An 18,581-nucleotide genomic window follows, 5' to 3' on the forward strand; every position below is an offset into this window, starting at 1 on the left:
ATCCGCAGGTATAGTTGAAGGTGGAGTTGAAAAAAATATCAAGTTTGCATTTGAGAAAGGCTCGCTGGGCTGTCAGCGATGCTGCAACATCTTCGTTAAACGAGCAAAGTTTACGAGTAAGTTATCGTCGATCGAACTTGCAACGCCCTGGTTAATGATATTACGTGATTTAAAGCAAGACTTTCGACGTCTTTCGAACAAAGTCGACGTAAGTTGCAGCACGTAATCGGTCTAATCGAGTCAGGTCGGAGTTGGGTCATATTCATACAGAAAATGTTCCTACGTCCTCTTAATTGTCCATCTTCTTTGCCGTTTCTTCCTCATAATCTTTGCGCGTTAAGCACGGATTCTTTATAGATAGAAACGTTTAGACGAATCACGAATGTTACCGATAATACTCCAAGTGTCCACTGAACGCGTTTCGCGTTCGAGACGGCGCGTTTCTTACGGGGGTAGCGACTAAGCGATCGCGGATTTTGTCATTAGATGCTATTGACCACGAAAAGAACTTAGTTGCCAACGCGATACGATACGAGCGTAACTACTAGTCGAATACGACACTGGAGAGATTGGAAAATTACGGGAAAGCATATGGTACAAAGCAGTAAAAATCCGAATGGTTCGGAACGGGTGGTAGAAGGCAAAGCGGCGAGCAGAATTTCAGCCGCGTAAAACTCAAATGGGCGTATCTGCGACTTTCGCTTGAATCGAGTCATCGCTTGCAGACGGTACACAAATTATCTATATATACATTGAGTAAGAAAACCGTATATCCGCGTCGAAACCGAAGACACAACGGTTTACATCGGCGACGTAATAGGAATTCGATGGCCGATCGTTGAATATCGAAAGTCATTTTTCTCGAAACCATCGTTCGATCGGACACAGTCCAGTTTGTATTAACACGGCAACATTCCACGCAAAGATTTAAATAGAGCAACACGAGCTCTCTATAGTATACTTCGTTACGATCGAACGAGAAGCGCGAGTGTAATCATGAAAATTGGGACGACGAGTTCTTGCTCCGGCAGATCGGAGGCTGAACTTTTCATGAAATTGTACCGTTCATAACTGTACGCTGAAAATCACTCGGTCCGATCGTATAATCACGAAGCATCGAACGTAATTTCTGCACGATCTTTAACGTTCATCGAGGATTGTTGCATTATTGATGCGCATAGGTAGATACGTACACGCACGAACGCTGCAATCTAACTAGTTCGATCTGTATGCGTGGCGAGAACAGAAAAAAGTTGCTCGGGTCGCGTTGAAAGCTCTGGCTGATATAAACGATTCTGCTATTATAGAGAAAACTACTGGAACGCTATATAAACGGGCGCGCTATAGTCGACGCGGCGCTACTCGCAAATCTAGATCGCATCGTCCATTTATAACGCGTAATCTGTTTTACTCTTTACGTGGGCATTGGATTAAATGGGATAATTCGAAGGCATAAGCGGAACACGCCGTAAACCGTATAGGCGGTGTGGTTTAGTTACGGGAATAGGAAGGTGTAGCATCGTCGTTTTTGTACGCGACGTGTCGTTGTCAATGGACGCGAACACCGACTCTGTCACGAAGGCAGAGTTCGTAGATCCAGAGCGCCGTGAGTCATAACTTTCGATATGCGCGCCACGACCACGTTGCGTTTCGTATTAGACGCATAGGTCGATCGGTGACGTCGCTTCCATTTCTTCTCTCGTCGCGCTAGTACAACGAATATAACGTGGTTGGAAACGGCGAACGCGCGTTACAGCTGTTCCGACTCTCATGATACGCGTACACCTTCCCGAAACCCATGGAAGAGTAGATAAGTGTTCTGGCGAACGTGTAACAGGCTGAAATTTACAACTATCGTGTAACCGTACCGATTACACCGTTTCCGGCCGATAACTCGGCCAGTAGTTTTTATCGAACAGTTTTTCCGTCGTTCAGGAACGTGTTATCGTCGTGGCCGTCTTTTTCCTCTAACTCGTTGACCCTTGGTTGCAGTGGCGACGATCGCGACCTCGATTCGACGACGGTTTTACAGGCGCCAAACAATGTGGCACTAAACTTTCTCGGCTAGTCGGTTGCTACGGTTGCACGCGGCCACCGCATCGTTGAAACCTGCGATTCGCAACCGGACCGCCACGCACTTGAAACGTCGCTATCGTATCGCGTTGTGACTCTTCGAGGTACTCGCTCGTATTATACGGTCGCTGTATCGATAAGGTATCGAGGCTGCTTTCAATAATTTGCGCTCGATGCAGAAGACCGAAATAGAAGGAAAACGGTGTTTGAACGGCGCTTATCAACCGAGCTATAAGTACGCCTACCCTTTGCCTCTTACATCCTTTTTTAAATGCCAGAATTTGTTTATACTCGTCGATTCGAATCTTCTCTCGTCTACGAACCGTCTTGGATATTTCATCCGAACGTTAATCTGCGTTGTAACGTTGGCTATCGTCGATAAGCGGAATATTTAAAATATCGATATATTGTTTCTTATCGTAGTAACTGCAATAGCAATCGCGTGTGGCGATAATTAAAAAAAAATTGTTATCTGGAAAATTATGCCGTGACTAGGTATAAATTTTTATCGCGCACAATACTGGTCGCGTGTTTGAATATCTCGTACAACCCATGTCGGAGTCCATTTCAGTAGCGAGTATCGTAGATAGCGTATTGCGGATACCAGCGATATTAAACAACGGTGCCAGAATGATCTTACGCTACTCTATTTCGAACGTTAACGAGTGCTAGGTAATATGTATTTATCATGGTTCGGGAGATACCGAACGCGGTGCATGAACGTTCACACCCAAGGTGTGTCAATATTAACAAGCTTCCGCGGGAATCTTATCTTTTTCGTCGACAACGAAACGCATCGGTCGCGTATCGCTTTTCAATACAACGCGTTATCTACTTGGTTCGCTTCGTACGTCTCGACGCTGAAAAACTTTCAGAAGCATAGTGAATCTTTCTACCGGTGCTGTCGAATATTCGTCTTATCTGCTACATTATGGCCGATATCTATTGGATCTCATTGATACACGTAAAACGGTTAAAAATAACTCGTGCTGGAGCGTTAACCCACAAAAGTTAAGCCATCCGTGAGCTAATCCGTCAAAGTATCAACTTATTACACGCGAATCTTCTTTTTCTCGAAACTTGATATATTTAAATTACGGTCGGATACAAAATTCGGCTGTCTTCTAATATCCCTTCTCTACTCTTTCCATATCTTTTATCCTTTAAACGTGGTCAAATGGTTGTCTGTCCCATCAAGCGGTTCAATCGGTGAAAATTAACAATTTAATAACCGTTTCGCTGTCTTCGGTTATATCCGATTTATCAAATCCGTGGAAAGTGAGTCCGACGAAGCTCCATCGGGCGAGCGCGTCGCTTCCGGCTCGAACACCGGGAAAAATCACCGAAATTGTCATCATGTGGCGCCCATTCACAGAGCCCAGCACATCGTATACACGTGCGTGGCATGCACACGCACGCGTAACAGGCAAGCGGAGTACACGTGCCACGCACCCGTACAGGTACATGCACGTTACACCGAATTGAGACGCCAACTTCCCTTCTAACGCTCACACGTGAATGGGAAAGAGGTACTCGTGGCCAGAAAAAAGAGGCATCAACCAGACCTCGCGCGTGTATATGTAAATGTTGGCTGTGTGGCGTATCTGCGCGCTCGAGTCGCGTTGCACGCGCGTTACCTGTGTGTCGCGGACGCGTAGTGTACGTGTGTTGGCTGCCGCGCGCATCTGCAACGTACGCGGTGTGTGCTGCAACCTTTATTCGGCGCGGCTGCAGTTTTACCTCCTACACGTTTTTGTCGCGAATCGTGCGCATACTGTATATGTAAAGCCACGCTGCTGGCACGTACATGCCACTTTCCCTTTTCAAAATCGATTTTGGCGCCGTGCGCCCCGCCGGTTCAGTCAACGACGTCGACGCTTCTCCGGCCAGGACCGTACACGTTCCATCGAGCGCCACTCTGTCGCCCAGTTTCTTTTTCGGCTAATATTTATTCGTCGATCGTACGCGTTTTAGCGCGAAAATAGCGTGTGCAGATGTTTCGTAAGTGCAAGTACCGTTTTGTCAAATCGATGGAACGGAAGCGTGCGTTTCGATTGGATCTGGTCGTAGGACGAACGTTTTACCTGGCGTTATCTTTCAACTTGTGTAGACTTGTGATGTTAACGTGGGAAAGACAACAGCGGCTACGGCAACGACTTAACGACGAGTTAATAAGAGACGAACGTTGGCGAAAAAATCACGCGCACCATGTGGACGGTAAAACGCGATTAAAAGCGACAAACGCGCTACTACTTCGTAGATTGCAAGTACGGTCCGGTAAAACGTATAAATACGAGCAACGGGACCATAAAACTCACAGGGGATGATTACACGGCGTAATTCCCGGTGCATCTCTAAAAAGCAAGAAAAAAATCGCCACACGCGTGGCTCGCGCGCTAATTACCCCTGCGTAAATGTGCTCCATTTTTACGCGACTAGCGGCGCGTAACGAGTCCCAATTCCCTTCACAATTAACTGCACCGCATTACGACCCTCGAACTTTTCGTCAACTGCCCCCTCCCCCTGTTTCCCCGATCTCCATCCCTCCCGCGACCCGCTTCCGACCGTCGCTTCCTCCAGAAGCGGCCGTCCGAGTCCATTGGCTCGTTAAACGAAAAAAAAAGGAGCAAAGTAGAGAAGAAAAAGAGAGTCCGAAAAAACGTGTCTTAGGCGAGATCAAAAGCTCTTCCACGGGGGTGACCCGTGGTCTGCGGTCGTCGCGCGTCCATCCCTGTCGGTATGTGCCTCGGGCTCGGAAAAGGCTCTCTCTCTCTCTCACTCTCTCCCCGTCTTCCCTTCTCTATCTATCGGTTTGCTCTTGTGCTCTTGCCGCGCGTCTCTTTCGCTTCCTCCGTCGCTGTGGTGGGCGTACGAAAATACCGCCTTTCGTTAAAGGTGAACGGACGAAATCGCGAGTTACACGTGCGTGCAAGATCCGGCAAGGGTGATGCGTCGGCGGGTGTGCAGGACGGGGGAGAATAGGAGAGACAGAGCAGGCCGGTGGTCAGGAAGGGTAGCGAGGGAAAGAGGCGCAAAAAGGGTTGAGGTTGGAGGTGACGTGGTGGTGGTTGGCGATGTTGGTGTGCGTTGGTGGGTTACTGCTCTAGCTGGTTCCTCGTGGAGATAGGTTGGTGGGGGTGGGGGGTTCGTGCCGGTGGAGGAGACGGACCCGCGTGCCAGACGAAACCGACGATATCAACGTTCCCTTGCGCACTCCTGCATATATACCTCACACCACACCGGGTGCCGCCGAAAATCCCCAAAAGCACACGAAACAAAGGCCTGCCTCCGCTCTCACCCTCGCTGCCACCCCCGCGATTCCATCCTGCCACCAAACTGCCGTCCTCCACCCTTTGCACGGTTCTCACTGTAGCCCCGTAACCCGTACCGATACACGCGTGCAAACGAACCTTCTGTGTACGAACAGAGACATAATATCGACTTTTCTCGGTCGAACGTGTTGTCTCTCTACAGGCGCGAGCACGTGCACGTCCAAGAGTTCGGTTCGACGAGCCTCGAACCTGCAGCCCCCGACGATGGACAGAGAGAGGAGTCTCTATCGGCCACCCAGGAACGCGTTGTGCTCCACGGTAGTTGTTCGGTTAAGGTTTTCCGGGGGGTTGGAATTAGTTCCATCACACACACGTAACACGCGCGTCGCCCTCTCACCTTTTGTGCCGTACCGCCGTTCGACGCCGTTTTATTCGTCGTGCAAGATTTTACGCCTATCTCCGGAATCGTCGTTCGACGATCCTTTCGATTGGCGCCAACCACCGCCCAGCGGTATTCCGTATTTTCACGCGTATTTATATCGGATATCTCGGTTGCCCCTCGACCTTCTTCGACGGTAGAATTTTCGCTCGTCGTTAGTTTCGTTCAGACGCGAACAGGACGGGTACAAGACGCGATATTATCGCGAGCACGAGCCGACGCGTAGCTATATGATTAAGTAATATCCGTTATCTTTGCAAATTGTCCGCGGAATGGGAGAGTAATTAGCAGCGGGAAAAATTTGAATTTCACGACGATCTTTTCGCCCCGCGATGCAGCACGCCTATACGCGCGTTTAATGCCCACGTGCACTGCTTCCGTGAGAAAAAAGACGGCGATTGTTTTACTTTTTCGATGGAACCGACCGAATACGCGATTATCCGCGTCCTCATCGGGCCGTAATAATTGGCCGAGCACGAGCTAGGTCGGTCGGTACGTTTTCTTCAAGGTTAGTCGAAAGCCCTGACGCTGAGTGGGTCGGTGAGCTGAAAAATCGATACGTACGAAAGTGAGAGTCTCAGCCGTTTCACCCTCCTTTTCCTTCTTCACGTTCCGCGTCCTCTTCTTACTTGCCATTTGGTTCATTCATGTTGCGTCGCGCCCAGTGCCGTGGCTGCGTCCAATTTCGCGATTCTTCACCCCTTGAAATTCGATTAACGTGGACGCGAGTATATCCGCGAAAAGAGGAACCGTAGGAATATACCGACGTAATGAACGCGAAACGAAATTACTACGGGCTGTTTCACATTGCCAATTTTGCGGCGAATTATGTTCGAAGAGAGACGCACAGACGAATCGAAGGCGCATTTGGTATTTAGATAGGGTACGGGTGGAGTTTGTTTTTGATTCGCGATGCCTTTCATGTTGCGCCGTCTCCCTCGCAAGGGCCGAGGAGCAGGATAAATTCGACGTGGAGATGTCGAACGAAAGAAAGAAAGAGAAAATGTCAACAGGGGCATCCGCGCATATGCGATCTTTGCCGATGACGCTCTTGGCGAGAACATCGTCGAGCCTCTGGGATATGGTAGACTCGCGTTAATTTATAGATCACCGTGTATCGTCGCGAATCGAACGGCCCCTCGTTGCGAGTAAATTTCTAACTATTGCGCGCGATAAACTTTTCGCTATCGAACTTTTTTCAACGATATCATCGCTGTTCGCTCTCTTTATTTCGCGTAATTAGTTTCTTTATTTTACGTAATTAGCGATCGTATCGTATTTACAAACGCAAAACAAAACCGAAACTGAACTTACAGATAATCGCAATAACACGATATAATAGCGATTTTCTCGTAACTAGCGATCAGCGATCCTGGTATTTTTAATTCTTCTTCGTAGAAACTATCATGGAAATTGTAACGCGTTGGTGTTCCATTCGTGACGAATTCCTAACATTTTATTCTTTTACGCTGTATCGATGTTTTTTATATTGTAACGATATTTTCTCGACTTTTACGAAATGTTTACTCAAATGCGGTAAAAAAGTTTGAAGAAGCTGTTGTAACGAACCGGCCTTGCAATTTCGATTGGTAACCGTCCGAGTACGTTCGTGTTGACTCGCCGTATGCTCTTTCCTCGTCGAGTTGATTTTTGTTTAGCAGGCACCGTCCTCTTTGACGATCTCAAGCCGATACCGAGAAATTCTTGACCCAAATGCTGCGTTATACTTACATACGTTGTGCACGACCAACCATATATTCTCATTTCAAGAAATTATTGACGATCGATGATTTTCCTGCTTTTTGCATTTTTTTTTTTTTTTTAACTAGAAAAACAACCGTTTAACTTTAACGATCGATTTGCTTCTCGCTTTTAAATGTACTAGCCTGCGAACTAGGTCTCGTTTTTTATTCAAGAACTCTTTGCTCGCACGAGTTAGTAAAATTACATCGATTCCCAAGCGTTTTAACCGCGATAATTTTAATACGAGCGTAACTGAAAAACAAGTTTCTCTCTCCTTCTTGTCTACACGAATCGTACACGCGCCATCCTCACGATCGACCCTTAACGTAACGAGACCAGGTGTAACGTTTGCTAATTGACGTTTCTGAATTTCTTTTTTTTTACAGCGGTGCCGGATCCAAGGTTATCGTAAACAACTTGCCAGCTCAGATCAGAATAGAAGATATAGAGGCCCTGTTCTCGAACTGCGGTCAAGTGCAGTCTGTGGAGAAATTGTCCTCGCGCGATCCTAATTTACAAACCGTCCTCATCAGCTATGAGACGCAAGAACAAGCACAGCAGTAAGTTTCGACGTTGTTTGCCGCGGAGATAAACCCACGTATCATCCGGTCCATAGGCATTTTTCATAGTCGACGTGCTTAATCGTAATTGTTGCGGTCTGACGATCGTCTTTTCGCCGTTTTACAGGGCTGTGAACCAGTTAAATGGTCACGAGTACGAGGGTAGCCCGCTAAAAGTGGAAATGTCTACGGTGGAGAACCGACGTAGAGGCCGCAGCCAGCGCAGCGGCGTAGCTTATTCCGGGGTTTCGGGCTCCGGACGGCAGGCAGACTTCCCGCTCCGTATTCTTGTACAATCAGAGATGGTGGGAGCCATAATCGGTCGCCAGGGCTCTACCATACGTCAGATCACTCAGATGACGCGCGCGCGAGTCGATGTTCACCGTAAGGACAGCCTCGGTGCTGCTGAAAAAGCTATTACCATCTACGGTAACCCAGAGAATTGTACGAATGCTTGCAAGAAAATTATGGAGGTGACGCAGCAAGAGGCTTACGGTTTGAGTAAAGGGTAAGAAGCTTGAAACTCTATCCGCTTTCGAAATTATTTTGCAAACGATGTTACGTATGAAATTTGCTATACGCGTTCGTATAATGGATGCATGTGTGTTTATTAACGCGCCGTAACCGTTTGTCAACAGCGAGATCTCATTGAGGATTCTTGCGCACAACAATTTGATTGGACGAATTATCGGAAAGGGTGGTACCACCATTAAGAAAATCATGCAGGATACAGATACGAAGATCACCGTAAGCAGTATCAATGACATCAACAACTTCAATCTCGAGCGCATTATCACGGTGAAAGGCAGCATCGATAACATGAGCAAAGCTGAATCTATGATTTCCAGCAAATTACGCCAAAGCTACGAAAATGACTTGCAAGCAATGGCTGTAAGTGTTAGAAGTTACGCGAAGTCATAGCGAACGAATCGTTTCAAATATTATGCCAAGTTACGATCGAGCTTGTGTAATAACGAAATCACATGATCGTTACAGCCTCAAAGCTTGATGTTTCCTGGTCTACATCCAATGGCTATGATGTCCACTGCTGGTATGGGATACAGCTCACGTGGTCCGGGCTTGTATGGCACTGGACCAGCCCCATATCCTTATCAAACCAGTTTGCCTACGCAGCAAGGTATTCCAATAGGCGATACGCAAGAAACTGCGTTCCTCTACATTCCGAATACGAGTGTAGGGGCAATCATAGGAAGCAAGGGTTCACACATCAGAAACATTATCAGATTCTCTGGCGCCAGTGTGAAAATCGCGCCAATCGAGCAGGACAAGCCTGTAGAACAACAAAATGACAGAAAAGTAACTATCGTCGGATCACCAGAATCACAGTGGAAAGTAAGTTTTGCGCAGATGATAGTAATACGTTTAATTCCTTATCAAGTAAAATCTAATGATTTTTAACGCTAAAAGTCGAGGCTCGGGCTTAAAGAGTGGAAAAGTGCACGTTACTGGCAGATGAAAGATCTAGAAATCGACGTATCGCTAAAATTTCGATTGTCATAAACGTTTTGAATTATATAAAGATAATGATAGGTATAAATTTTATAATATATGTATAAGAAAAAAAATATATATATATGTAAGATATTCTACGTAAAGAGAAGCACAAGTTTTACATAGATTTAACGAATGTAAAGAAGGAACTAAATAATCGGTTAGATAGCGTGTAGTTACTTCGTGGCTTAGTAAGTAACAGGTTGGTTTGCAAACGTCAGGGTTCCGTGTTCGAATCCCAATATCTTGACAATTGTTTCTAACTGGTTTTTATCGTCGATAAACGCGTAGAAACGGCTAGTACTCGATTAACCTGGTCTCGTTTGAGAAGATGCGGTTTTTCTATGCATCGTCTTGAAAGAACAGGGAAATTAAAATATGAAGAGTTACCCGTACCAATGACATGTTGCACTATGCATGTACAGTTGGTCCCGTTACAACCTTCGACATTCCTTTTTTTTCTGTTCAAGTAAATGTTATTCGTATGGTTCTCCTGTAACGATTATACGACACCAATAATATTCGCTTTTAGGCTCAATACTTAATTTTCGAGAAAATGCGCGAGGAAGGATTCGTGGGCGGAACCGAGGACGTCCGATTGACAATCGAGATTCTCGTACCAAGTACTCAAGTTGGCCGAATCATTGGCAAAGGTGGACAAAACGTTAGAGAATTGCAACGTGTAACCGGAAGTATCATAAAGTTATCGGAACAACAATCCACATCTCCTTCTGCCGATGAAGAAGCAACCGTCCAAATAATTGGCCCTTTCTTCTCTGTTCAGGTATTACGCGCGTTACCGTTAACAATACTTCAACGTTTTACGATCGTTAAAACCCGACAAATAAAATATATCGATTGATATTTTTGCTTGTTCTCTGATTCACAGTCGGCACAGAGAAGAATTCGCGCTATGGTTCTACAGTCATCTGGTGCACCTGGAGCAGGTGTCGCAGGCTCACGCGCTGGTCGTGGTAGCAGCCAAGAAGGTGGTTCTCGTACTCGAAGAGATGGCAGTGCCACGTCCCAACAAGGTGGCACAGCGTCGCAGCACTCAGCTCAACAACAATCTAGTACTTCGCCTTCTAATCAACAGCAATCACAAAATCAGTAACGTCACTGAAACTTACATGACGCCGACCAACGCCTCAGAAAATCCGTTTGAATCGCCGGGGTGGCCTTCGTCGCTTTGACATTCTCTCGTAAAAGGCTACGTGCGACCTCCTTCTCGCGGGCTATGTATCCTTCGATGTGCATGATACGAACGGTACTTCGCGAAAGCTATCGGTTCAAAATGTCACGTACAGTACCCGCGCGCGCGCGCGCACACACACACACGCACACACGCATGCAATAGGATCGAATAATATTTAAAATCATAATATATAGGTTTGATTCGGAACGGTAAGATGTGACATGATCGATGGCTGTTCTTGTCTTGTTTCCTCCCCCAGCTCCCTTTTATACCGTAGTTCGTCTTGTACGCGAGTTCATTTGTCGTAAGTACATTTTGTCGCGCGTCACCGAGAACGCAATAGATATAGAGCGTTTTATTTTTTAGACAGATTTTTGCAACAGAACGAATGGTAAATTACGTTATTGTTGACCGATTGCCATCGATCGTGACACTCGGCCTACGTCGTGTTCAACAACGAGCCTCGTGGCTCAGGATACACAGCTCTGTGAAACGAAAGCGATGCAGAGCACCGCGTTGAATCAGACGGAAGTGTGCACGTTAGCCAACGAATACGCATCATGCGAGACGAAGTGAGACGAAAAATTTGCTTCCTGCCCATTCGAAGCGGGGATGATAAGTTATAATCGATTCGTCCGTCGAAGAGATATACAGATTGTTCGCTCACTTCTTCTACGCGCGTTACAGCACGTTTCGTTGCGAGTTTGCTTAATTCAGAAGTTGAAGCGACGAGTGGCACTCGAACGAATCGATTACGCAACGTTAACGAAACCACCTCGTCGATGAAATAGGATACGATGATAAGAAAAAAAGCATACACAACCTTATTACCTCATTCATTACCGTTAAAGATTTAATATGATAATGAAAAGTGAAACGAGAGAAAGGATAAAAACCAACTAATCTAAAAAAAGAAGTCTACATAATATTAAAGTTATAATAATATACAGAGAAGTTAAGTAACGATTACACAATTACGTTATACATGTTACTACTACAACTACTATTATTACTAGTACTATTACTACTGCTATTAACTATCTACTTACTTCTACTAAGTACACTATACAGGAAAGCGGTTTTTTTTTTTTTTTTTTTTTAAAGAAAAGAAAAGAACTACTCTAGGTACAGTTTTTTTTATATCACAACACAGAGAGACATTAATTAACGAGACTTAATTATCGAAGAAAATGTGAACGAAACGTGACTCGTTCTACGGTTAGACGTAAGCCGGAAAGTTTTCATGGCAGATTCCCTCATCCCCGCCCCTCTCGCGCCTGTAATACCAAAGAAGCGATTACGAGTTTTTGCGTATTAGTGAAGTGAAAATGCGTGACATGCGTATGGCGCGTTGAACGCTCTACTCGCCTCAAGTTCCTTGCAAGAGTCAAGAAGAGCAGCGGGAGGGGCGAAAGACACAACGTAGACGGGTCGCGTCTGCTGGGAATCGACGAGTGGTTATTGGCGTCGAAAACAGCAAATGGAAGGAGATACCGACGAGAACAACATCCTTCGTCGTCGAGTCGCTTTTTTGCAAAAGTGATCGGAATGAAGAAACTGAGTCAACTACGAAGCAAAGACGCTTGCAAGAAAAGAGTATAAACGAGAGGATGAATACCGAGGAATTGTTCGACGTTGTACATGGAACGGACGTTGTTTCGTGCTACGAGAAGGATGTTCCGCAAAGAGAGAGGAAGGGAGAATGAAAAAGCGACCGTTGGTACGCACGAGAAAGCGAGAATCAATCGCTTTCGAGGAGAGGACAAATGTAAGAAGTTTCAGAGACCGAAAGAAGAGCAAAATGATAAGACGGTTGCTACTAACTATGAAACCTTTTCAGGGATTTTTACTTTATAAATGAATGTAATAATGTGTGAGTGTGCGTGTGTTGAATACTACTATTAATTGATAAGTAATTAATTACTGGTTAGGCTTATATGGCAAAGAAATACAAGGAAGATAGATTAGGATAATCGAGAGGAAAGAACCGCAGAAAGGGGAAATGTGGGAAAAGTGCTGGAGGTGGAAGAGTGATATTTGACGAGAAAAAGGCATCGTGATTATGTACTTGATGTCGCTCTTCGCCTCGTGATGCGAGCGTGGATATCGCCAGCGAGTCATCGAATAAACGAAGATGGTACGTCTGCGAATTTTTAGGAAATTCCGGTCCTCAACGATCTTTGTAAATTCTGTAATTATTTCTTTTTTTTCTCTATTTTTCTCTTGTTTTAATTATATATATATAGATATATATATATTATATAGTCGTATCACTATTAGGATAGCAAATACTATTACGAATACGTTAAAAAATTTAATAAAAGCGTTAGAAACTCGCAGCGATATCGCGTTTCCGGCACGGCGCGTACTATCGATCACGATAATTCTTACGATTCTTTCTGCGGCAATTGCTTGTATATCATCAGCGAAAGAGATAATACAAAATTCGAGAAGAGTTCAAAGATCGAGTGTTTTTAACGTTGAAGAGACGATAGGTGGACGCGATGGAAAGATAACGTTTTCCATTAACGAAGAATATTCGTGACCGATTGCGCGTAACTCCTAAAAGTCTTAAGTTTTGATTTATGAAAGCAGAAGCAAAAAAAAAAAAAAAGAAGGCATGAGTCTAACAAGTTGAAGGATACGATGGTTCGCACATGCATCGTACGGGCAGGAAACGTTTTCGCTCGAAACGGGAAGATCGATCGTGTAAGAGATTTTATGGGAAAAAACGGAGAGTGGGAGGGAGAGTTGAAGAGGTAGATGAAAGATGAAAAACACGGTGAAAAGAAAGCTAAACGTTTCAGGACTATTTAAAACGGTGAAGTGAATTTGCACTAATTTATCGAAAGAGACTCGAGGAACTGTTCGACGGGCTAGATCCGTTTCAGTGATTTATAAACGTGACAGAGGATAAAAAAAGAAAAAAAAAAAAGAAAAAAGAAAAAAAAAGGAGAGAAGATAAATTAACGGACTGACAGACGCATCATCGCGTGCCACGAGAAGAGTATTCGCAAGTTCGTTGAATCTCTCCGCCATCCAAGTTTCATTTTGATTCTATTATAGGAACCCTGTCATCGTTTCGTACGTTTTAATTTCTCCTATCGATAACAGAAAGTTTCGCTACCGGCAGAGATTGTAAATCACCTAGCGTTAGCCAGATTTCCTTGAAATTTCGTGGCGCGTGATCGATGCTCAATTAGTACGTTGAACCTGGTGGCCGGCATTCGCGCATAGCGACGAAGACGGTAATCCCTTCCGGTTCACGGAATTGATCGGAAGACAGGGTCGTCGACCGTCGGTTCACCTCATGGCATTTGGTATGCGTTTAGTACAAAAATACACGAGTTTAAGGTAGGTAGGAGGGAATCCAGTTTTACGAAAGAGAAAACGTGTACGTTGAATGGAAGGGAATTGTTATATCGCGTGTTAGGATTTTTGTTTATCGGGTGAGAAGGCAAACGGATTACAGAGAAACGAACTTCTGTTGAGTGTGCGTAGCAATACTACTACTATCGGCGGATAATGGAAAATTGAACGATGGAGAGAAGGTATGCAGAGGAAAAAATAAAGAGACGAACGCGAGCGGTGGAAGCTCGGTGCGCCAATGCTCTCCGCTCTCTTGGCTTTTTCTCTTTTTCGCTGCATCTCGAAGAGGAGGAGGAGTAGCGCCGGAAGGATTAGAAGCATAAGGAAAGAAAATGAGAAAGAAGACACGACGATGCAGAGAGATAGATAGAGAGAGAGAGAGAGAGAGAGAGAAGGAGAGGAAGAGAGAGAGAGAGAGAGAAAAGGAGGGCGGTATAACGAAAGAAGCGAACTCGAGCGAGGACAGAAGGAAAAAAGAGTTAACGACGCCGGATTTGAGTGGAAAAGGAAAAAGAGACAAAGCGGATAGAAAGGGAAGAACTACGTGATGAGAGAAGCGAGATCGCAACGTGAAAAAAAGCGAAATGAATCTAAGAGTAATAAGTTTATTTTTGATACCTTGTTGGGGAGATCTAAGTGAATCTTTCTTTTTCAATTTTTTTGTTAGACGTTTTTAATAACTTAATGAATTTTAACGATATTAATAAAAATAAAAAAGCGAAGTGCGACAAAGAAAGTCTGAAATGTTTTTTAAATAGAGTTATAAGGAGATTATAAGGTGGAAGGTGGTGTAGAAGAAGCGAAGCGGAGTGTTTTTCGTAAAAGAATATGTAACTTAAAGATTTAAAAGAAAGAGAAAAAAAAAAAGAAGAAGAAGAAGAAGAAAGAGAGATGGGCGTAAGAGATGGAAGAGATAAGATAAAGCAAGGTTTAAAAGGGCACGGCGCGCAGCTTTTTGCGCTGTGCGCGTCTGTAGCTCATCAGGGGAGGGGGGGATAAAGGAAACTTTAGTCGGGTAAATTGTATAATATATTTAATATATTTGGAGAGAACGGCGGCGCAAGGTCCGCTCGGCAAGCGAACGTCGTTTCAACGGCGAGCGACAAAGGCGATCGGGCTCGCAGTTTTATGTGACGCGATTTTCGTCGTTGTCGCTTCCTGGAAATGCTTCCTCGCCCGCAGGCCTTCGCTTCCGTACTTATTTATGAAACGTAAATATTTAAAGAGACGAGAGTGATTAACGTTTTGTAAAGTAAGAATAAAAGAGGATTAAAACGAAGAAGAATAAAAAAAAAAGAAGAAAAAAAAGAATAGAAAGAACGGAAAGAAAAACGAGGAAAGTGCCAAGAGACTAAAATGAATATGCACACAGCAGTAAGAGAATAACGGAACAGACATCGTTTTATAGAATAACCACGAAACCATAGAACGATAAACGATAAACGTAAATCCGCCAGATAGAAATCCATAGAACAAAGGGAAGATGCAACACGCGACAAAACGAAGATACGCAACGGTTTCATAATCATCGGCAACAACGTCGAATTAAACGGAAAGATTCGCTTTACCGACCAAAAAAAATCATTTACGCCAATTCGAAATCACTTGACACTCCTTTTTCCTGAAACGACGATACACATCGAGGGAACACGTTCGGAATTCATTGATTTTTTCGGCCAAAACAACGAATCCAAATTTTTCACGTATTTTTCCACGGTCGATCGCACGCGAAAAGCGTGCCAGAAAAAAAAAAACGACAGAAACGCAAAATGTATAGAGAAGCACGACGCTAGTAAGAGTTACTATCGCTCTTTTCACAGAATTTCGTTGTTGCGCGGCGCGAGTGAAGACACTTGGCGGCAACAACGAAATCCATCGCCCCTACCCCTTTTCGGAATATCTCTTTGTAAAAAAAATAAAAAAAAAATAAAAAAAAGTAAAAAAAAAAGAAAGAGAAAAAGTACGAATACAAAAAAAGAAAAAAAAAAAAAGAACAGAAGAGAACAAGAACGAAAGTTCGTGATCCGCACAATCTGCCCCGCACGTGAATTTTTACACCTTTAACTCGTTCATCGATCTTTGATTCATTTTTTCGTTGCGCTAATTTTCGAAAAACGAAATTTCCACGACAAGACGAAGGAAGAAAGCTACCGTAACGACAACAAAAACGAGAAACTTGAGGATTCAGTAGCGTAGAAAGTGAAAAAGACGACATTGTTTAACTTCGTTGCTCGTCCACAGTACTTGCACTCTGTTTCGACGATGAAAAAAGAAATGACAAGTAACGAGAATTCGAGAGAATTTATGGTAATATACCGCGCGAACACGATAAATGCAAAAATCATATACACGCAACAACTTGATGAAACATTGAAAAGGAGAAAGCACACCACAACAAGCATCGCGATAACACGGAGATGAAAGTTAATTTTCCGGACGATTCCTCAGCATAGCACTTCTCAAACGCCACGTAGGAAGAGAAAGGAAAGGGATAGAGAGATTTGGAGAGAACGTGTCAAAAGCCCGTTCGCACGCTCGGGAGAATGTACAAATCAAAGTAACAAAACTTAAACACAAAAAAAAAAGAGAAAAAATGGAAAAAAAATGAATATGAAGATTGAATAGAAATTATTAATATAAATAGTAATAACTTAAAGAAAAGAGAAAAGATTTTTAACGTTATAAATTATTACGCGCGTGAATTAAGAGGCGAGAAGTAAATTAATCTACTATTGGTTAAGAATACCAAGAAAACGAATGTACAAAATCGAATTATCGGTAAATTTAAATGTTAGTATTCTAGAATATTTTACCGTGAGAAATCGCACTTATCGATTTAGAATTGGGGAAATATAAAGTAAGCTCGACGCTTAAGTTAAGATTTTCCATATATCCAGCGAGACAAGTTTAAGATACAACACCAGGAACGGAAAAGTATAAACAAATAAAAGATCGTATCATGCATCAGCTAACAAAGTAACTTTGTCGACGAAGAAAACGAGAACAATTCCTTCAATCGAAGCGTGAAACGTGCGTAACTTCAACTATCGTATGCGAGCCTCGACGAAACGAAGATAAGAAGCAGGAAATATAAAAAAAAAACGAGAAAATGGAAAAAAAAGATACGGGAAAGAGGAAGAAGAAGAAGAAACAGAAGAAAGGGAGAAAGATTCTTTCTTTTTTGTACGAACGTCCAATGTCGTCGTCGACCTATCACCGACGACTCTTCTTAAGCTTTATCAAATTTTTATCACTTTCTTCGTATAGACTATTTGTACGACGGAACAACGGTCATTTTGTGTAGTTTTTTATCGAACATTTTTTGAAGAAAAAGAAAAAAAGAAGAAAAACAGAAAAGTGCTCCTCCGCGAGGAAGAAACTGCGCACGCTGGTGCAGTCGTAGAAAGCACGCCCACGCATAATAACATACAGTAGCAGACGAAATACACGAGATGAAAATTCGCATGAGAAAACCGGCACGACGATGGACAAACGACGAGAACTTTTAGCGAAGCTACGCTTACCGTCGCGGTATTAGAAAGAAAGTGGACAGCGAAACAAAAAGAGAAATCCAGAAGCAGCGCACAGAAGAGGCGAAGGACGCGTCTAACGCGTAACAGCTACGCGATTCGCGAGCAAACTTTCGATGAAACGGCATAAGATACAAAAAAAAAAAAAAAAATAAAATAAAACGAAAAAGAGACAAAAAGAAAAAAGAGAATAGAAAGGAGAAAGAACTCCGAAAGAGACTCGATGAAATAGACGATTCGCCACGTACGACACGGTGGCCAAAATTTCAAACAAAATCTTCCATTTCCGCGCACGTTTTAGATACATCATCGTACATATAGCAACGACGCACATCACCTTTCTTACAGTTGGATCTACCACATAGTCGAAGGATCAGCGTATCCGCTCGACGCCGAACGAGCCGACAAAAATCGTTCGGAGAAGATAGAAAGAAGACGCGTACGTACACGCGTACTCTCGACCGATGAAACGCAAAAGGCACACAGGTTTCCGGCGACCCATCCTCTACCGTTGCGATGAAAAGCTTGAAGAAATCGAGGAGAATACGAATAGAGTCCACGTTACACAATTTTGAACGGATCAGGTTGCCGAGGTGAAGCTCCCATCGACTATATCCCACCACTCGTGTACGAATAAGATCCGCGCTGTCGCAAAACGTTCTCGATCGCAAACGATCAACAGCGTGACGCTTGACGATCTTTAATCGGTCTTCAGACAATCACAGCTCGATCCTTCCAGTTTTGCTTTTCAATGCTTTACCGTCGTCGATGTCTACGCAACGTAACATCCATCGTATATCGCGCATTCTCTTCACTCGCTCGTAGACCCGAGACCAACAACCTTTCAAAGAGAAAAGAAAATGAAAACGAACGAATCGGCAAAAAGAC

The 18,581-nt window shown here is 44.0% G+C and overlaps 1 protein-coding gene across 2 annotated transcripts in view; it reads left to right on the top strand.

Annotated features, from left to right (window-relative positions):
• LOC117207429 (insulin-like growth factor 2 mRNA-binding protein 1) overlaps positions 1 to 18,163 on the top strand; it is a 73,060-nt gene extending 54,897 nt beyond the window's left edge. For both annotated transcript variants that reach the window (XM_033447656.1, XM_033447658.1), the window contains 6 exons: positions 7,914 to 8,087; positions 8,215 to 8,595; positions 8,726 to 8,978; positions 9,084 to 9,440; positions 10,132 to 10,383; positions 10,489 to 18,163. In XM_033447656.1, coding sequence (XP_033303547.1) covers positions 7,914 to 8,087; positions 8,215 to 8,595; positions 8,726 to 8,978; positions 9,084 to 9,440; positions 10,132 to 10,383; positions 10,489 to 10,713 — 1,642 coding nt within the window. In that variant the 3' untranslated portion in view covers positions 10,714 to 18,163. The remainder of the gene's footprint in view (positions 1 to 7,913; positions 8,088 to 8,214; positions 8,596 to 8,725; positions 8,979 to 9,083; positions 9,441 to 10,131; positions 10,384 to 10,488) is intronic.
• Positions 18,164 to 18,581: the final 418 nt, after the last annotated feature.

The sequence above is a fragment of the Bombus bifarius genome, unplaced genomic scaffold (genome assembly GCF_011952205.1).
Source record: "Bombus bifarius isolate JDL3187 unplaced genomic scaffold, Bbif_JDL3187 scf7180000008030, whole genome shotgun sequence".
NCBI classification, from domain to species: domain Eukaryota; kingdom Metazoa; phylum Arthropoda; class Insecta; order Hymenoptera; family Apidae; genus Bombus; species Bombus bifarius.